We start from the raw sequence: 20,985 nt of genomic DNA, 5'->3' as shown, positions 1-20,985 counted from the left end.
GGATCACTAGTGCACCTAAAATTTTCAAAGACCGATCGCAGAACTGTTAATGAACCAAGTGGAGCTGCAGGTTTCATGGATGATATTCTGATAGGTGGATCTTTTGAAAACTCTCAAAGAAGCCCTGAACCTGATCAGTCAATTTGGGATGAAGCAAAACAAGGAAAAATGTTTTCCGCCCCACTCCCCAAATGGAGTGGATCAGTCCTAGCCCTAAGTAAGAGCAATTCAAGAACTGACTGCACCAAGTCACATACCAGAACTGAGATGTGTACTGGGGATGGTCAGTTACTTTGGTTGATACCTACAAGTCATTTAGACCTGCACTGAATGAGCTGTTAAAGTCCAACACTCCGTGGCTATGGGGTCAAATCAAGACATTGCCTTCAAAAAGTGAAGGAAATTATCTCAGCAGCTCCAGTTCTCGAGTTCTGTGATCTGAGCAAACCCACAATGGGGTCAGTGTGATGCAAGCAGCTATGGTGTGGTGTGGTGTTGAAACAACTGGGCCTGGAGTGGAAGCCAGCTGCATTGGCTCTGGCATGCTCACCGAAGCAGACAGTCAATCTGCACAGATTGGCAAGGAGGGCCAGGCAAGCGTGTGGGCGTGCGAGCACTTTTGCAGATAGCTGTGTGGACTGGATTTGTTTACACTGATTGATAACAGACCATAAACTGCTTAAACCTGATCAGGGGAAAAGACCTGGGTCGAGCACCCGCTGAGGTGCCAGTGTCTATTGCTAAGGTTAATGCAATTTAACCCAATTGCTGGATATGTTCCTGGGAACAATCTCCGAGTAGCAGACACTCTGTCACGGAGCCAGGCATCGTGCCCAACTACCTGTGAGCTCGAAGAGGAGGTGAAGGCGTATGAGGATGCTGTGGACACACGCAGACCAGTGTCGGGAAAGAGATGACTCCAGCTTACAGAAACCAACCCCGATAGACACACAACTTCAGGAAGTTCTTGTCACAGAGTGTGGGGGAGTCCAGGCCCTGCACCCCCCACTTCCTGCGATTCACCGTGACTCTCAGCCAGCCAGTAACACAGAAGGTTTATTAGACGACAGGAACACAGTCCCAAGCAGGGCTTGTAGGTACAACCAGGACCCCCAGCCAGGTCCCTCTGGGAAGCAAGGAGCTTAGACCCCAGACTCAGGGTTCCCTGCCTCCTCCCAGCCAGTCCCAAACTGAAACTAAAAACCCCGCCAGCAGGCTCCCTCCCTTTGAACAGCTTCCCAGGCAAAGGTGTTGACTCCCCTCACCCCCCTTCCTGGCTCAGGTTACAGGCTCAGGTCCTGTCCCTCACCTAAAGTCACCCCCTGCTCTCCCATCCCCCATGCAGACAGTCCCTACTGCGTCACAGTTCAATCTAAAGGGCACTAAGGAAGTGGCAAGAGGCTACTTTGCAGTGTGGGGACAACTGAGCGACTCAAATGGACTCAAGATTCAGGTTAAGATTTCGTCGTGGGTATTTGAGTAAAAGTCACAGACAGGTCGTGGGGAATAAACAATAAATCACGGAAGCCCGAGCCCCGCCGCCCAGGGCGGAGGCCGCAGAGGTCACCTAAAATCCCAGAATCCATTACCTGCATGACCAGCTCATAGCCCTGCTCATGATTAAAGGCAATTGCGTTGTAATTCCAAAGGAAATGAGAGGAGAAATCCTAAACCTCATCCTGGGCTGGGCATCAGCGAGGACGTAAAGTATCTGCATGTGAACCTTGCAGAACTAACAGACCATCACAACACAAAGAAAATGAATAAAACTCCCCCTACCAGACAGACCTGGAAAGAATGAGCTGCAGATTTATGGGACACCATGACCTCGTCATTGTGGACAATTTTCCATGTGTTTATGTTACAGTGACAGGCCCCAGTCATTGACGCGCAGAATTGAACTTGGGACCTCTGGAGCTTAGAGCATGAGCCTTTGCTGCATGAGCTAAAAGCCACCCAGCCTTTAGCTAAGGCTGTAGAGCAGACTCATTAATCTCTCTCTCTCTAAGTGGTCTCAGTGCCACTAGATGGGACAGACACCACTCCCAGGAGGTGTGTGGGTTAGTTAGAAATAACATATTTGAAAGCCATGACATCTTGTCGTATTATAGAGAAATGGATGTGCACTTTTGCTCACTTTGGCATTCCAGAACAAACAGTGACAAACAACGGACCACAATTCACTACAACAGAATTTAAGTCCTTCCAAGCGAAATATGATTGTGATCCTATTACTGGCAGCCCACATTACTCACAAGCGACTGGAGAGGCAGAGAGAGCCGTAGAGAGAGTCCGAAAATTCTACAACAGGAAGATCCATTCCTTGCTCCTCTGAGCTACAGATCAAAACCAATAGCAGGTACCAGCTATAGCCCAGCACAGCTCCCGATGGGAAGACAACTCAGGTTCTTTTCCACAGTTGGAAAGGTAGTTCTGTCTCCAAAGTGGGCAGACGTGGAGAGAGTGGCCAGCTTGGATGAAAAGGCTAAAAGAGCATCTGAACACAGACATCACTTTGTTACAGAACTGCCAGGTCCAGAGCCTAGTGCCCATGTTCATGTCAAATTGGATGGAGACAAAGGAGGGCCAACTCCACCTGTGGTAACGAAAAAGAATTCGGAGCCCAGATCATAGGTGATCACGACCAGCAGTGGAGAGTTCAACAGAAACCATCGACATCTGCAATTCGTTCCTCAGAACAATGAACGGAGCAACTTCTGCAGATGCAGAACAAGAAGAGGACGACTCAAGAACTCCAAGCAGACCAAAGCCCATCCTTGTACCTAATGGACAGCCCCACGACCAAGTTGTTTCACATTCGGGTCATGTCATTAGCAAACCAGGACGCTTCAGACACAGACTGATCCATACTGAACTTCAAAGCCACAGATTGTCCATGGCAGGAATGGGGCATCTCGAGAGGGCGATGTGATGAAAGGCGAAACGGTAGAGCCGGCTGAGCCGCCAGGTGGCGCGTGTGTACAATACAGTAGAACCTGAGCGTTCTGAACGCCCGGGGACGGAGGCTGCGCCCAGCCTGACGCTGACCAGAGCCTTACGATTCTTCTTTCAAACGGTTACAACTGAGCATTGACTTGCTGCGGCTCTGAGACTTCCCTGTGCAGAAGAGAAATGCTGCTTGTAGCCATCTTAACTGAAATGAAACAAGCCCAGATGCAGCTCCCTGCAGGGACGCCCGGGCGGGGGAGGGGGCAATTTGCCCTGGGCCCCGCAGGGGCCCCCATGAGAGTTTTTCAGGGCCCCTGGAGCGGGGTCCTTCACTCGCTCTGGGGGCCCTGGAAAACTCTCGCGGGGCCCAGGCCCCCAGAGCTTCTTCCGCTCCAGGTCTTCGGCGGCGGGGGGTCCTTCTGCCCCTGGGCGGAAGGATCCCCCGCCACTGAATTACTGCAGAAGCAGGACCCGCCGCCAAAGTGCCGGGTCTTCGGTGGTAATTCGGTGGCAGGGGGCCCCCACCGCGGGTCTTCGGGGCACTTCGGCGGCGGGTCCTGGAGCGGAAGGACCCCCTGCCGCCGAATTACCACTGAAGCGGGGGGCCCCCGCTGCCGAAGACCCCAGGCCCCCTGAATCCTCTGGGCGGCCCTGGCTCCCTGACCTCATCATGTCTCCTCCTAACTCTCCCCTGGTGTGTTAGTAGTTCACGTTTAACACAGCGCTGTTCTGTACCTGCATTTCTCCCTCTGCTGCTGCCCGATTGTGCTCTTCCGGTTCCAAACGAGGTGTGCGCTTGACTGGCCAGTTCGTAACTCTGAGATGTGACTGTTATTTACACAAACCTTGGCCACACCTGGCCAAGCATTGAAGGGCGTTATGGGGTGTGTAAGGCGGCTCTGTGACCGGTCTCTAGCTGGTACAGGAACATGACACCCGCAGGATCTCTGGCGCGTGGGCTCCCCACTGCAGGGCCTGTTAGAGGAGCTCTGTACTGGGAAGGAAACGGGAATGGAGGGGGCTCCAGTAACGGGGCCAGCCCTGTCCTGTGGGCGCAGTAAAGCAGCAGGTGGAGTCACTCTCACCCTGATGCCGCAGAAGAGCCTGAATGGACTGAAGTGTCTGTACCCAGAGCTGGGAGCAGGGAGACGGGCCAGGCGATAGCCGGCGTAACACGGCGCTGGGAGGCTGCGGCTCGTAGCCGGGCTGGCAGGCTACAGGGGAGGGGCAGCAAAGGAGTGACCGCACCAGGGAGCTGCAGTTGGACAGCACAGGATCCTCGGTGTTAGGGACCAGGGAAAGCAGCACGGCACAGACACGCCCGCTGCAGCCTCCAGGCCAGGAGCAGAGTGAGTCAGACCCCCTGGCCTGGCCGTGGAGACCCCTGGATGTCACTCTGGGCTGGGTGGCTGTCTAGAGGGGAACAAATGCAGCCCAGTGGGCACCCCCAGGAGCTCTGCCCTGCAGCGTGGGCACACGGGGTGCAGCGTGGGGACCCCACCAGCGCTGGCTGGGGGCCTGGGAATGGGAGAAGCCAACCCGGCCTCGAGTGGCTACAGAACTAGTGGGGTGGGGACCCAGGGGGGGAGCGGCTCTGTTGGGGGGATTCCAGGGGGTGGAAAGGGGAGAAATGGGGGAATCAATGCAGGAAATGTGAAGCCTGGTTTCAAGCAGCCGGTCCTGGCAGGGAGCTGGGGGACTGTCTCCCAGGAGAAGGGCTTGGGAACCGGGCTAGGGGCATTGCTTCCTGACGGGTGGAGCTGGCTGGGAACTGGCCCCAAGGGAAGGGCTGGGACACTCAGAACTGCTGCTGCTTGGAGGGGGCAGCTCAGACCCACACAGCAGGAATCCTCTCTTTGCTCTGAAAGGAAGCATGCACCCACTCTGAGCCCTGCCCAGGATGGCGGGGCCCCAGGTGGGGGGCTCAGGCTGCCCCCCACAGGGAGCCCGGGCTCAGGCTGGCCATGTCTCTGCAGTACCTGGAGTCCGTGCACCCGCTGCTGGAGGATGAGAAGTACCGTGAGATGGAAGTCCTGGCCCAAGCCTTCCAGCAGCACACAGCTCCCAGGCTGCAGAAGTACCTGGTCCTCAAATCTTGGTGGGCAACCAACTATGTGAGTTCCCCTGCCCCTGTGCCACCGAGTGCCCGGAGCCAGCAGCCCTCCCGCTCCACTCTGCTCCAGTTCCTGCCTCTCCCGCCTTCTCCTGGGTCCCTCCCCAACTACCCCAAAGCCAGGGTCCGGAGGCCAGTGGGCTGTAGGCTCTGGGGGTCTGTGGTGCCCGGACTGGCAGGACGCGGGAGCTGGGTGGTGGGAGCTTGTGGCGAGCCTGCCTGCTGGCAGGGGCTGGCTCCGCATAGGGGACAGCTGCCCTGGGCTTGCCCTGGCACTACCCGCCACATCCCGCTAGCCCCAGGGCAGGAGTGGGGCTCTCAGGCCTGTGACAGGAGCTACAGCCCATCTGCCTGACATGTCCAAGTGGCTCCATCTGCCTCGGCTCTGCCTGTGGGCACCAGTGCTGGCTGCAAGGATTCACTGTCCCCCTGGCCCCGCCATCGGCAGCAGCTGCTCCAGCATCAGTGCAGCGGGAAGCGAGGACGGTTAGGCACCCTCCAGGCACCCCGCTTGACTGGGAGGGGGCCGGTGGGGAGCCGTGGAGCAGACAAGAAGGTCGGAGGCTGGGGAAGGGCTAGCATGGGCTCAGAAGTGACCTGGTCCTGCCGGAGTCCATGGGAGCCTGCAGGCCCCTCCCAGGTCTAACCGGCACGGCAGCATGCCCAGTCTGTCAGGGGGTGGGGGGTGGGACAGCAAGACTCAAGTCCTTGGGAATCATGGACCCCGGCCTGCTCCCCTCTCAGGAGCTTGGGGGGTGCGGGAGGCAATGCAAGGACACAACCTGGTGTGGTGTTCCCAGCCCAGCTGTCCCAGGACGGGAGGTGGGCACCTGGGACCACCCGCTGGGACATGCCCTGGGGTCCCACGGCCTCAGAGGAGGCAGAGGCAACGCCACGGAGGAGTCGGGCAGGCCCCTGCCAGCCCTGGCCTCTCCCGCCACCCTTGTCTGTGCTGCCCGCTCATGACGCTCTCCCGTTGCAGGTGAGCGACTGGTGGGAGGAGTACGTCTACCTGCGCGGACGAGGCCCCATCATGGTCAACAGCAACTACTACGCCATGGTGAGGGCGCAGGGCCGGCGAGGGGGGCCTTCAACCCGTCCTCTCCAAAGGGAACCCGGTGGAGCGGCCAGAGAGACTGACCCCCTTCCCCAGAGGGGCCCCCTGCTGCTGGGCTGGGGGCTGCACCCCCAGAGCCTGAGCAGTGGGGCCTGGGGCTTGGCTCGTGGCAGGCTGTGACCCCCCATCTCCCCATTGCCCAGGATTTCCTGTACGTGACACCCAGCCCCCTGCAGGCAGCCCGGGCCGGCAACGTCGTGCACTCCATCCTGCTCTATCGGCGGAAGCTGGACCGCGAGGAGATCCCCCCGGTGAGCATCTGCTTGCCACGTGGGGCAGGGCTGGGGGGGGCGCTGAGGCTGTGGGAGGGGCAGGCAGGGACCGTGTGTGAGTCCTCTCTGTGCTGTGCTGCTAGGTGATGGCGCTCGGCATCGTGCCAATGTGCTCCTTCCAGATGGAGAGAATGTTCAACACCACCCGCATCCCCGGGACGGAGTCAGGTACGTGGCACAGGGCGAGGGGGGAGCAGGAACCCGGAGCCGCTGCTCCCTCTCCCCAGAACCAGGACCCGGAGCCCGTTTGCCATGGGCATAGCAGCTCTGTTCCCCCAGGGCAGCGCCCGGAGCCCGTCCCCCCACGGCACTGTGGCTCCGTTCCCATAGGGCAGCGCCTGGAGCCCGTCCCCCCACAGCACTGTGGCTCCGTTCCCCCAGGGCAGCGCCCAGAGCCCATCCCCCCATTGCACTGTGGCTCCGTTCCCATAGGGCAGCGCCTGGAGCCCATCCCCCCACGGCACTGTGGCTCCGTTCCCCCAGGGCAGCGCCCAGAGCCCATCCCCCCACGGCTCTGCGGTTCCATTCCCCCAGGGCAGCGCCGAGCCGTCCCAGCGGTCGGGCGGTTCCGTTCCCCCAGGGCAGCGCCCGGAGCCCGTCCCCCCGCGGCCCGGCGGTTCCGTTCCCCCAGGGCAGCGCCCGGAGCCCGTCCCCCCGCGGCCTGGCGGTTCCGTTCCCCCAGGGCAGCGCCCGGAGCCCGTCCCCCCGCGGCCTGGCGGTTCCGTTCCCCCAGGGCAGCGCCCGGAGCCCGTCCCCCCCGCAGCGCGGTGGTTCCGTTCCCCAGGGCAGTGCCGAGCCCGTCCCCCGCGGCCTGGCGGTTCCGTTCCCCAGGGCAGCACCGGAGCCCGTCCCCGCGGCCTGGCGGTTCCGTTCCCCCAGGGCAGCGCCGAGCCTGTCCCCGCAGCCTGGCGGTTCCATTCCCCCAGGGCAGCACCTGGAGCCCGTCCCCCCGCGGCCTGGCGGTTCTGTTCCCCCAGGGCAGCGCCCGGAGCCTGTCCCCCCGCGGCCCGGCGGTTCCGTTCCCCCAGGGCAGCGCCCGGAGCCCGTCCCCCGCAGCGCGTGGCTCCGTTCCCACAGGGGCAGCGCCCGGAGCCTGTCCCCACATGGCACTGTGGCTCCGTTCCCCCAGGGCAGCGCCCAGAGCCCGTCCCCCCCGCGGCCCGGCGGCTCCGTTCCCACAGGGGCAGCGCCTGGAGCCCGTCCCCCCACGGCACTGTGGCTCCGTTCCCACAGGGGCAGCGCCCGGAGCCCGTCCCCCCACGGCACTGTGGCTCCGTTCCCCCAGGGCAGCGCCCGGAGCCCGTCCCCGCAGCCCGGCGGCTCCGTTCCCAGGGCAGCGCCGGAGCCCGTCCCCGCAGCCTGGCGGTTCCGTTCCCCCAGGGCAGTGCCGAGCCCGTCCCCGCGGCCCGGCGGCTCCGTTCCCCAGGGCAGCGCCGAGCCCGTCCCCGGCGCTCCGTTCCCCACAGGGCAGCGCCGAGCCCGTCCCCGCGGCTCTGCGGTTCCGTTCCCCCAGGGCAGCGCCCGAGCCCGTCCCCACGGCCTGGCGGTTCCGTTCCCCAGGGCAGTGCCTGGAGCCCGTCCCCCGCGGCCTGGCGGTTCCGTTCCCAGGGCAGCGCCCGAGCCCGTCCCCGCGCCCGGCGGCTCCGTTCCCCCAGGGCAGCGCCCGGAGCCCATCCCCCCATGGCTCTGCGGTTCCGTTCCCCCAGGGCAGCGCCCGGAGCCCGTCCCCCCGCAGCCCGGCGGCTCCGTTCCCCCAGGGCAGCGCCCGGAGCCCGTCCCCCCGCAGCCCGGCGGTTCCGTTCCCCCAGGGCAGTGCCCGGAGCCCGTCCCCCCGCAGCCCGGCGGTTCCGTTCCCCCAGGGCAGTGCCCGGAGCCCGTCCCCCTGCGGCTCTGCACCGCAGCTGGGTTCTTTCCCAACACTCCCAGGTGCAGGGCCCCGTGGGCCCTTGGTTACCCCCGTGTGATGGAGCGATTCTGGCGGGACCCAACTGAGAGTGCCAAATCAGGACCAATTGCTTAAACAGGGCAGTCACAGCCCTAGGCTGGGGTTTTTCCACCTCTAAGGCAAACCAAACCAGCCAGACAAAAAGGACTTTGGTCTCACCCCACTGGCTAACCACAAGTCACACAAGCAATTTCCTTAGACACTCCAGTCTCCCAGCATCACCACCAGTGCACTCGTCCTGGGGATGAATGGTTATGAAAACCAACACCCCAATAAAAGAAAAAGGTTCCCTCGATCCCAAAGGACCAAGCCCCAGACCCAGGTCAATATACACATCAGATCTTACCCACAAATCACGCTGTTGCCAATCCTTTAGAATCTAAAATCTAAAGGTTTATTTACAAAGGGAAAAAGGTAGAGAAGAGAGGTAGAATTGGTTAAATGCAATCAATTACATACAGTAATGGCAAAGTTCTTAGTTCAGGCTTGCAGCAGTGCTGGAGTAAACTGCAGGTTTAGATTAAGTCTCTGGAATACATCCCCCACCGGGATGGGTCGTTCAGTCCCCTGTGTAAAGCTTCAGTTTGTAGCAAAGTCCCTCCAGAGGTCAGAAGCAGGATTGAAGACAAGATGGAGATGAGGCATTAGGCTTATATAGACTTTTCCAGGTGTAAGAATCCCTTTGTCTTCACTGTGGAATTTTACAGCAAAAATATGGAGTCTGGAGTCACATGGGCCAGTCCCTGCATACTTTGCTGAGTCACAAGGCGTGTCTGCCTTCTCTCCATGGGTCCATTGTGTCCTTAATGGTCCTTAATGGGCCATCAAATAGGCTAGGCAGAGCTAACACCAGCTTGTCTGGGAGGCTTCCCCCAGAAGCACAGCACAAACTTGAAATACTGACAGCATAGAGCCAACATTCATAACTTCAACTAAAAATGATACAGACATACAGACAGCATAATTATAACCAGCAACCCATAACCTGGTCTTAGACACCTTATATGACCCCCTTTACTTAGGATTTGGTGCCACTACAGGACCTTGGTTGCAACCCATGTTCTATATGGTCCCCATTTATATCAATAACGTCACACCCCCAACGCAAAATTGATGCAGGAAGGGATGACAAAACATCGCTGACTGCATCCCAAAAGCCCCCTTTCCTTGGGTCTGTCTCACTACAGCTAGTGTTGGGCTAGAGGCCGTACCAGGGTATAACCGAAATGGTTTATCAAAGTCATGTTCAATAACATGAATGGATCTCTTTACAAACTCAAGGTATAACTTGGTTAGCTTTTGCAGCATGGTTCCTGTATGTTTCATGTGATCTTGCCAAGAGCTAAAGAAAATAGCTACTTTATCCATACCAGTTCTGGCCAATGTTTTGAACCCAAATAACATTAAACCAATGTAGATATTGAGGTTGTTCATAGTACAGGAATCTTGGCATTTAGCCATGAAAGCAATATGGTAGTGTGCCTCAGTTTCCCCTTTCATACAGCACATCAGGTCTGGAATGTATTTTCCCCTGTGAAAAGTTCCAACACTGTTTACATGCATTAACTGTGAAACATCAGTATAGCAAGGCCCTTTAACATAAAGTGTATTTTCATGTATTCCTTTCAACATATTTAAGGGATTTTCCAAAAGATTAGGCACATTGTACATTGTTACAGTTCTTGGCCATAGCAACACATTAGTTACAAAAATTAGCATTAGCAATAACAACAAATTCATTGCAAGTGTCCATTTACAATCATGTTTGTCATGCCACACCCTTGGCTCAATACCATTGGAATTTGGGCATTTTAGGGTTAACCTGTGGGTTCCCTTTGCAAAATTCAATCTTCTCTTTCCTTCTTGTTCTTCGGGATTAAACCCTGATTTCTCTTGCTTAACAGAGATCACCGGCTGATGGGGTGGGCTCTCTGTGCTAACAGCTATTAGCAAGTCTTTCTTCTCCCTGCCAGCCAAGTAATTCGCATCAACACAGACACTAGCTTTTAACTTCTTAGCTGCTATGGATTCCACGGCTGGACTTTGTCTTACAGAGATACCACACAAATCCAAAGAGTCTGAGGGTGAGAGCTGGCTTGCTCTCCCCTGCCTCCTCAAGCATTCAGCCATAAAACTGTTCTGCTTTGAAAAACCAGTAACTGAATCTGTCCTCAGACCCTGAAGCACAGACTGCTCACTTACAGATTCAGCATGGAGACATTCCTGTCCCAACAGCATTGTCTCCCCAACAAGCTGGCTACACACAGCCAGGTGGTTATAGGGCTGCTCAACTTCCTTAACAGCTTCTACTCCACCTGAGACCTTTTCAAAGCTGCCCACACTGGATCTCTCAAAAGGAAAGTCAGTGGATCCATTCACAACCGAAAATTTCTGGCTGTTAGGAACTGAAACTTTCTTGATTAAATCACTTTCACACCCTTCAGTTGCAGTAAACTGCTTGCACAGGCTACCATGAGGATTCCTTTCCCTAGGAGCTTCTCTAAGCAGCAATTCACCCCTCACAGAAATTCTGCCCTTCCCCTCTCCACCTAGGGCTTGCTCTACAGGAACACTTCCCTGAGCAACCACAGCCGCTTTCTGGGTCTCACTTACACTTAGACTCACTTCAGGCCCCACAGGCGGATTTCTACACAATCCCCTTTTAGGCACATTGCCTCTCCCAACAGATAAACTGCTGCTCTTTTCACTACACTGAGCTACTTTTAGCAAATCACAGTTACCCATTTCAGGTTTACTTCTACAAGCTGCACTAGCCAACAATTCATTACCCATTACAAATTTACCCTCTCCTTCCTCAGTTAGGGATTTAACCTGACCATCTACTTTAATCTGCTCCTGAGAAACATTTTCCTCACCAATGAGATCTTTCTGCTCTTGATCTAACTCCAGATTCACTTCTGAGACATCAGACAGACATTCAGAAACTTCATTCCCAGACACACTGCTTCTTGGCACAGACAAACCTTTGGAGCAACCCACCTCAGGCAAATCATTGCCCACAATAGACACAGGTTTAAGATCATTCCTCTCCTGTGACTGGCTACCTGGACTGAACAAATCTTTAACATTTTCCCCAATTAAAAGATCTTTAGGCAATAACTTCCTGACGCCAGCTATCACTTCATGCTGAGCCCCATTCCACTCAAGGTGGATTCTGGCTAAAGGCACACGGACAGTAAACTCACAGAGGATCACAACATTCACACTCTGATTTGGTAAATAATCTTCCTCTTTGACCAGATCCGCTCTAACAAGAGTGATGTTAGAAGCCATAGTTTGCCCTAAACAGCTTTTACCATTGACTTTTACACTCTCATACATAGCACTGGCACAATTTATGGGGCCACCCCCTACTGAACCCACAGTAACAGCATTGACATAAAAGGTGGCATTGTTGGGGTACATTTGGTTACCCCCAGACAACTGCTCAGAATTATACAACATACCAAAATTGTTACAAACTGGACTTTCAAGAGGATACAGTCTCTGCTGTTCTTCCATTGCTTTTTTGACTTGGAGTTGGAGTCTAGCTGTCTCCTGTCGCATCTGTCGAGTTTTCTCCTCAGCAGCCAGCAGCTCCAGACGCCTCTTACGAGCTTTTTCTTCTCTCTTAGCAACTTCTTTCTTTCTCTCATCAGCCTCTTTCTCCATTCGAATTTCTGCCAGTTCTTGCTCATAATCAAACTGCAGGCTGTCTCTCAAGGCTTGCAGTTTCCTTGCTTTTCCTGATGCTCTCTGTCTCATGGTCACTGATCTTTAACCAACCAAACTCTCAATCCCAAAGTTAAAATTTGGATAGCGTGGGGTTCTGACCCAAAGCTTAATTGACCTGGTTCTGTGGATCCTAGCACGACTACGCCACTGTGACGGAGCGATTCTGGCGGGACCCAACTGAGAGTGCCAAATCAGGACCAATTGCTTAAACAGGGCAGTCACAGCCCTAGGCTGGGGTTTTTCCACCTCTAAGGCAAACCAAACCAGCCAGACAAAAAGGACGTTGGTCTCACCCCACTGGCTAACCACAAGTCACACAAGCAATTTCCTTAGACACTCCAGTTTCCCAGCATCACCACCAGTGCACTCGTCCTGGGGATGAATGGTTATGAAAACCAACACCCCAATAAAAGAAAAAGGTTCCCTCGATCCCAAAGGACCAAGCCCCAGACCCAGGTCAATATACACATCAGATCTTACCCACAAATCACGCTGTTGCCAATCCTTTAGAATCTAAAATCTAAAGGTTTATTTACAAAGGGAAAAAGGTAGAGAAGAGAGGTAGAATTGGTTAAATGCAATCAATTACATACAGTAATGGCAAAGTTCTTAGTTCAGGCTTGCAGCAGTGCTGGAGTAAACTGCAGGTTTAGATTAAGTCTCTGGAATACATCCCCCACCGGGATGGGTCGTTCAGTCCCCTGTGTAAAGCTTCAGTTTGTAGCAAAGTCCCTCCAGAGGTCAGAAGCAGGATTGAAGACAAGATGGAGATGAGGCATTAGGCTTATATAGACTTTTCCAGGTGTAAGAATCCCTTTGTCTTCACTGTGGAATTTTACAGCAAAAATATGGAGTCTGGAGTCACATGGGCCAGTCCCTGCATACTTTGCTGAGTCACAAGGCGTGTCTGCCTTCTGTCCATGGGTCCATTGTGTCCTTAATGGTCCTTAATGGGCCATCAAATAGGCTAGGCAGAGCTCTGCAGTGAGCAGTGGAGAAGGTGACTGTGGCCGGTGCGTCTCCTGCCTGCAGACACCCTGCAGCACCTGTTGGACAGCAAGCACCTGGCCGTCTACCACAAGGGCCGCTTCTACAAGCTGTGGCTGTACCAGGGCGGGAAGCTGCTGAAGCCGCGGGACCTGGAGCTGCAGTTCCAGAGGATCCTGGACGACCCGTCGCCCCCGCAGCCTGGGGAGGAGAAGCTGGCAGCACTCACTGCTGGAGAAAGGTGGGTACCCAAGGAGGCCATGCCAGGGGCTGGCTAATGGGGCACTGCCAGCCTTGGGGACCCAACCCTGGGGAGCTGGGAGCCCCTGGCCCAGCGAGCTGGTGATGGGCATCACCAGCTGGGAGACTGCCCAAGTGCAGGCAGGGGAGGGGGACTGGGCCTGGCCGGTGGTGGGATGCGGGTGGGGGAGGGGGACTGGGCCTGGCCAGTGGGGTTGGGGTTGGGGGAGGGGGAGGAGGACTGGGCCTGGCTCATGGTGGGATTGGGGATGGCCAGGGGGACGCATCAGGATCCTGGCATAGGTCTGCCCCAGCCCCTTGATCAGCCTCAGTAATGTGCCCCCCCCCAATGTGGCCAGGGTCCCGTGGGCCGAGGCCCGGGCCAGGTTCTTCAGCCAAGGGAAGAACAAGGTGTCTCTGGACGCCATCGAGCGGGCTGCCTTCTTCCTGGCGCTGGACGAGGAGGCGCACGGGTACGAGCGGGGCAGGGAGGAGAGCATGGACGGGTACGCCAAGTCCCTGCTGCATGGCCGCTGCTACGACAGGTAGGGGACAGAGCCGCCGCCCCGCACCTCCACCCTGGCACTGGCCTCCCCAGCCTTGACTCTGGCCTCTTCCCATCACAGCATCCCTTCCCGTTCCCTCGCACGCCCGTGCCAGCCGCGGGTCTCAGGCCATGTCCCCCGCCCCCTTGTGCTCCCCTCGTGCCAACCGCGGGTCTCGTGCCGTGTCCCCTGCCCCCTTGTGCTCCCCCTGTGCCAGCCGCGGGTCTCAGGCCGTGTCCCCACCCCCTGTGCTCCCCGTGCCAACCGCGGGTCTCGTGCCGTGTCCCCGCCCCTTGTGCTCCCCCCGTGCCAACTGCAGGTCTCGTGCCATGCCCCCGCCCCCTTGTGCTCCCCTCGTGCCAGCCGCGGGTCTCAGGCCATGTCCCCCGCCCCCTTGTGCTCCCCTCGTGCCAGCCGCGGGTCTCGTGCCGTGTCCCCCGCCCCCTTGTGCTCCCCTCGTGCCAGCCGCGGGTCTCGTGCCGTGTCCCCCGCCCCCTTGTGCTCCCCCCATGCCAACCGCGGGTCTCAGGCCGTGTCCCCCGCCCCCGTGTGCTCCCTCCATGCCAACCGCTGGTCTCATGCCATGTCCCTGCCCCCTTGTGCTCCCCCCGTGCCAGCCGCGGGTCTCGTGCCGTGTCCCCCGCCCCCTTGTGCTCCCCCTGTGCCAACCGCGGGTCTCCTGCCATGTCCCCCGCCCCCTTGTGCTCCCGCCGTGCCAACCGCGGGTCTCAGGCCGTGTCCCCGCCCCTTGTGCTCCCCCCTTGCCAGCCGCGGGTCTCAGGCCGTGTCCCCCGCCCCCTTGTGCTCCCCCCATGCCAACCGCGGGTCTCGTGCCGTGTCCCCCACCCCATTGTGCTCTCCTGTGCCAACCGCGGGTCTCCTGCCATGTCCCCGCCCCTTGTGCTCCCCTCGTGCCAACCGCGGGTCTCTTGCCGTGTCCCCCTCCCCCTTGTGCTCCCCCGCTGCCAACCGCGGGTCTCAGGCCGTGTCCCCCGCCCCCTTGTGCTCGCCCCGTGCCAACCTCGGGTCTTGTGCCGTGTCCCCCGCCCCCTTGTGCTCCCCCTGTGCCAACCGCGGGTCTTGTGCCGTGTCCCCCGCCCCCTTGTGCTCCCCCCGTGCCAACCGCGGGTCTCGTGCCGTGTCCCCCGCCCCCTTGTGCTCCCCTCGTGCCACCCGCGGGTCTCCTGCCGTGTCCCCGCCCCCTTGTGCTCCCCCCGTGCCAGCCGTGGGACTTGTGCCGTGTCCCCCGCCACCATGTGCTCCCCCCGTGCCAACCGCGGGTCTCAGGCCGTGTCCCCCACCCCCTTGTGCTCCCCGTGCCAACCGCGGGTCTCGTGCCGTGTCCCCCGCCCCCTTGTGCTCCCCCGTGCCAACCGCGGGTCTCGTGCCGTGTCCCCCGCCCCCTTGTGCTCCCCCCGTGCCAACCGCGGGTCTCGTGCCGTGTCCCCCGCCCCCTTGTGCTCCCCCCGTGCCAACCGCGGGTCTCGTGCCGTGTCCCCCGCCCCCTTGTGCTCCCCCGTGCCAACCGCGGGTCTCGTGCCGTGTCCCCCCCCCTTGTGCTCCCCCCGTGCCAACCGCTGGTCTCGTGCCGTGTCCCCGCCCCTTGTGCTCCCTCCATGCCAACCGCTGGTCTCATGCCATGTCCCTGCCCCCTTGTGCTCCCCTGGTGCCAGCCACGGGTCTCATGCCATGTCCCTGCCCCCGTGTGCTCCCCGTGCCAACCGTGGGTCTCAGGCCGTGTCCCCGCCCCTTGTGCTCCCCCGGCGCCAGCCACGGGTCTCATGCCATGTCCCCCGCCCCCTTGTGCTCCCCCCGTGCCAGCCACGTGTGTCTCCCACCATGTCCCCCACCCCCTTGTGCTGTCCCTGTGCCAACCACGGGTCCCAATCGGTGTCCCCCACCCCCTTGTACTCCCCCCGTGCCAACCGTGTGTCTCCTGCCATGTCCCCCAGCCCCTTGTGCTCCCCCCTCTGAACTCCCCTGGTGCCAGCCACAGACATCTCATGCCATGTCCCCCACCCCCTTGTAATTCCCCCACACCAGCCACGTGCACCTCTCATCCAGCCCTCCACCCCCTCACCGCCCCCTTCCCCTTGTGTGCAACTCATGCCATGTCCTCAGTGCCCTCGTGGCCGCCAGGACCAGCCGTGTGTGTACGACAGTGTGCCCCTCCCCCCGTGCCCGTTGTGTGCGTCTCATGCTGTGCCCCTGCCCCTGGCACCCTCCCCGTCTCAGGGCCTGCCAAGTAAGTCTCATGCTGTGCCCTCCCCAGGTGGTTCGACAAATCCTTCACCCTGGTCGTGTATAAGAACGGCAAAGTGGGCACCAACGCGGAGCACGCGTGGGCCGACGCACCCATCATGGGGCATCTCTGGGAGGTAATGGGGGGGAGGGGGCCGTCCATGGCGTGCCTGGGGCAGGGGCCAAGATCCCACCCTCAGTGCAGGGAGGATAGTGTCAGGGTGTGCCTCTGCAGGCGGGTCTGAGCCCTGGTGGTGCGGGGGTGATGCTGGCGGTGGGTGGGGTGGGCACAGGGACAGGAGGGGCTGGGGGTCCCAGCCCGGGGGGTATCGTGGGGATTTGGGCACTGGGACCGGTGGGGCTGGGGTCCCAGCCCGGGGGGGGGTATCGTGGGGATATGGGCACAGGGACAGGAGGGGCTGGCAGTCCCAGCCCGGGGGGGTATCGTGGGGATATGGGCACAGGGACAGGAGGGGCTGGGGGTTCCCAGCCCGGGGGGGGTGTTGGGGGACGTGGGCACACGGACAGGAGGGGCTGTGGGTTCCCGGCCCGGGGGGGTAGTGGGGGGACGTGGGCACAGGGACAGGAAGGGCAATGGGCTTCCGGCCCGGGGTGTCAGGGGGACATGGGCACAGGGACAGGAAGGGCAATGGGCTTCCGGCCCGGGGGGTGTCAGGGGGACATGGGCACAGGGACAGGAGGGGCTATAGGTTCCCGATCCAGGGGGGTGTCAGGGGGACATGGGCACAGGGACAGGAGGGGCAATGGGCTTCCGGCCCGGGAGGTGTCAGGGGCAGGGCCGCCCAGAGGGGGGGGCAAGAGGGGCAATTTGCCCCAGGCCCCACGTCCCGCAGGGGCCCCCACGAGTGTTTTCTGGGGCCCCTGCGGTTCCGGTTGAGCTCCTGCCGGCATGCCTGCGGCAGGTCCACGGAGCCCGGGGCGAGTGGACCTGCCGCAGGCATGACTGCGGAGGGGGCGCTCGTCCCGCGGCTCGGCTGGACCTCCCGCAGGCATGACTGCGGCAGGTCAAGCGGAGCCGCGGGACCACGGCACCCGCCGCAGTCACTCGTCCCGGGCTCCGGTCGACCTGCCGCAGGCCTGCCTGCGGGAGCTCAACCGGAGCCAAATGCCGCCCCCCAGGTCTTCGGCGCGCTGGGGTCTAGAGCCGCCCCTGAGCGGGGGCCCCCCGCCGCCGAAGACCCCAGGCCCCCGGAATTCTCTGGGCGGCCCTGGTCAGGGGGACATGGGCACAGGGACAGGAGGGGTTGTGGGTTTGTGCCGGTGCTGCCCGTGGGAGCCAGCTGAGGTCACTCAATCAGGCTGAACTGCAAACAAAACGGGGCAGACAAACCCCAAACGCTGGTGGTTATTTTAATACTTAGATTTACCAACCAGCACAGAACAGCTTCTACAGCACCTCACTGGTTACTCAGAAGTTCAAACACCGCAGTTCCCTTAAAGTGCCCAGCCTCAGGCCTCCGTCCAGACGCACCTGTCAAACGTATGATGATAAATTCTGAAAATCTTATCTCATCATCTAAAAGAAAAGGTTTTCCTGATCCCAAAGGACCAAGCCCCAGACCCAGGTCAAATGATAACTTAGATCTTACCCAAAATACACGCTAATAGCCAATTCTTGTTAACTAAACTAAAATTTATTATAAAAGAGAGAGAGTTGGTTAAAAGATCCATATGCAGACAGACTTGAATTCAATTCTCGAGGTTCAGATACATAGTAGAGATGAGCTTGTAGTTGCCAAAAGTCCTTTTAGAAATAGTCCAGAAGTTACAGTCCAATGTCCATACTCAGGGTGACTCCAGTCAGTGACTGGGGATCTCAATCCTTGGGGCTTAAGGTTTCCCCCTCTTGAAACCCAAAGCAGATCTGAGATGAAGCAGGATCGTGTCCCAGGGTTCTTATACGTTTCCAGCAGCCTTTTGGCCTGAGAAAACAATAGGCTTAACTCTCCTTCCAAACATCCTGGCAATTAGCACAGGGGAATTTATCCGTTAAACAGTTCAGATACGGGTTACCACAACCGTCACAGAGACATGTAGACAATAACACTATTTCACTCAAGTATCATCATAAATGTTAATATTCCTTTTTTGATCTTTGAATCAGAGCTATAGCAATAGACAAGACTTGTTTGCTTACATCCCAAGCCCTGAGCAGACACCTACCCTTGAGATCTCTACCAATGCAGACTTGCATTTCAAAGCTCTGTTCATTTACAGATCTTCCTAACCAGTCCTTAAGGTTCACCCATGGGTCACATCAGTTTGTGAGTTAATTAACTCTTTCGGGCCCTGTCACCTTCCAATGAAATATTATATTACACTCATAACGTCACAAGGTTCCCAGCCCAGGGGGGTGTCGGGGGGATGTGGGCACAGGGACAGGAGGGGCTGTGGGTTCCCGGCCCGGGGAGGGGTATCGCAGGGATTTTGCACAGGGACAGGAGGGGCTGTGGGTGTGGGGGGGGGTGCGGGAGTTTTTCCTGCACTCACACAGGCCCCTCCCTCTCCTTGTCTTTTTCTCTGCAGTTCGTGCTGGGGACAGACAAATTCCACCTGGGCTACAGCGAGGGGGGGCATTGCTGTGGGGAGCCCAGCGCAGCCATGGCCCCTCCCCAGAGGCTGCAGTGGGACATTCCAGAGGAGGTAGGTTTAGCCCAGCTACAAGCAAGGGAGATTCCTTCCCCCCAAGCCCGACTGCCCTGCCCCCGCTAGGATCAGCAGACCCCCTTTCCCACCAGCTGTGAGCCGGGCGCTGGCTCCCCCGGCCCTGCCAGAGCCTGGAGTCGCTCACCCCCCGGCCCCTCTCCTCTCCCAGGCTTGGGGGTAGCTTTGTTGGTGCAGGTAGCAGTGCAGGTAGCAACTCCTACAGATAAGACTGCCAGACGCTTCCCATTGTAAAAGCCTGTTTTCAGCTGCTTATAAGTTTGTCAAACTTCAAGCCTTGGGCGGGAATTTCCCCGCGAGGGTCTGCCTCGGGCTGAATTCTCCTGGAAAAAGATAAGAAAAAGCAGGTTGGCTGTGCCCACCAATGAGCTTGGGGAAAGTACATTGATTTGTCCATATGAAACGTTCTGCAAACTGCTTCGTGGTTTTGGAGCCGAGCCTGGGGTGAGCCTGCGTCAGGCGCCTCTTGTCATCCCAGTGCAGATCCCCAGCTCTGAACCTCGGAAAATCTCCGTTTGCAAGCGCTCAGTGGAGATTGGCAGCTACATTCTCCAAGATTCTGTCTGCACTGAGCATGCTCCCTCTCCTCGCCGCTCCAAGGTGCGACCGGGCGCTGCTCTGGAACTGCTCCCTACGAAGCCAGGCAGGACACGGGGGAGCCTCCTCTCTGAGCAGACTGTCTGCAGGGCAAGAAGCTCCCACGGCTTCACCTCCTGGGTCTCTCCTTGGAGCATTCAGCATCCTCTGCCCCTCTGTGTGCTTCCCACAGCGAGTCCACCCAGCCTGGATCCTGGGGAAGCCAGAGGGTCCTGCACCCCCACTTCGCAGTCAGACGTGACTCTCAGCCAGCCAGTAAAACAGAGGTTTATTAGACGACAGGAACAGGGTCTAAAACAGAGCTTGTAGGTACCGCGAACCGGACCGCTCGGCCAGGTCCATTCTGGGGGGCAGTGAGCCAGACCCCCACATCTGCACTTCACTCCTCGTCCCCAGCCAGCTCCAGACTGAAACACCCCCCCAGCCCCTCCTCCTCTGGGCTTTGTTCCTTTCCCGGGCCAGGAGGTCACCTGATTCCTTTGTTCTCCCCCACCTTTAGCATCCCCTTGCAGGGGGGAAGGGCCCCAGCCATTAGTTGCCAGGAGACAGAGTGTCGGCCATTTATGCACACTGGCCTTTATCCCACCTCCTAGAGACTTAAGAAACCCCGACAATCAGAGAAAACATTAAGAACAGTCCCACTTTGTCACAAGGTTGGCTGCATCTCAGCACTGTCTCAGCGCTGGATAGCTGCAGGGCTGCGATGTGGTCTTCTGTGCATACTTTTTCTAGACATGATGCGATCACCATGGCATCGAGCTGGGTGCAAACTTTGGGAAGGCAGTTCTACACTCGCTGTTAAATAGACTCCGAGTCCCCCTTGGGCTGGAACTGCTACTTACCTGTATTGTAACTGGCGCTCTTCAAGATGCAGGTGCAGATGTGTATTCCACAGTCCACCCTCTGCGTCGGAGTCTCCAGCCGGGGAGTTCGGTGTGAAGGACTGAGGGGGGTTGGGCAGTGCCACCCTTATATAGCCATGGGAGGAGCTATGAGGGGAGGAACGTGAGCGCCACCCCTGGGGTGCAGCTGGGCAAAATTCTCCCACTTCGGTGCGCTGAGCAGCGCACGCCTGAGCGGAATACATGTCTGCACCCCCATCTCGAAGGACAATGGGTACAATACAGGTAAGTCACCATCTTTTCTTACCTCCCCAGCCCAGAGGAGAAGTTAACTCCTTCACACCCGTGGGGTAACAATACAAAGTGAGGGGAAACTGAGTCACATACATGTCCATAAAAATATTACAAGGAAGCCCAGGTTCTCGCAGTGCTGATGTAATTATCTACTGCACCTTAACACATACGCACAACGGGAGGGTGGAGGCACCAGGCAACCTCCATTCTGACATTTTCTAACTATTGTGGGCTTGGCATTGCCACGCTCGCGTTATTCTAATGTTGTTGTGTGTGTGAGATTCTGTCTGCTCCTGATGGCTCTTCCCTCCTCTGCCAGCGGGGTCAGGAGCCCTGGTGCTGTATGGCGTGGGCACCCCGAGCACTAGATGGTGCCCTCAGGGGCTGGGGGACTGAGGCCTGAGCAGTGGAAGGGGTAACCCA

General features: G+C 58.5%; 1 protein-coding gene across 4 annotated transcripts in view; it reads left to right on the top strand.

The window, feature by feature from the left end:
• CPT1B (carnitine palmitoyltransferase 1B) overlaps positions 1 to 20,985 on the top strand; it is a 46,231-nt gene that overhangs the window by 13,718 nt on the left and 11,528 nt on the right. For all 4 annotated transcript variants that reach the window (XM_039520330.1, XM_039520332.1, XM_039520329.1 and 1 more), the window contains 8 exons: positions 4,926 to 5,063; positions 6,045 to 6,122; positions 6,323 to 6,430; positions 6,535 to 6,619; positions 13,164 to 13,359; positions 13,718 to 13,903; positions 16,176 to 16,281; positions 18,692 to 18,808. In XM_039520330.1, the coding sequence (XP_039376264.1) occupies positions 4,926 to 5,063; positions 6,045 to 6,122; positions 6,323 to 6,430; positions 6,535 to 6,619; positions 13,164 to 13,359; positions 13,718 to 13,903; positions 16,176 to 16,281; positions 18,692 to 18,808 (1,014 nt within the window). The remainder of the gene's footprint in view (positions 1 to 4,925; positions 5,064 to 6,044; positions 6,123 to 6,322; positions 6,431 to 6,534; positions 6,620 to 13,163; positions 13,360 to 13,717; positions 13,904 to 16,175; positions 16,282 to 18,691; positions 18,809 to 20,985) is intronic.

The sequence above is a fragment of the Mauremys reevesii genome, linkage group 1 (assembly GCF_016161935.1).
Source record: "Mauremys reevesii isolate NIE-2019 linkage group 1, ASM1616193v1, whole genome shotgun sequence".
Classification (NCBI taxonomy): Eukaryota; Metazoa; Chordata; order Testudines; family Geoemydidae; genus Mauremys; species Mauremys reevesii.
This window is presented reverse-complemented; position numbering and strand designations above follow the sequence as displayed.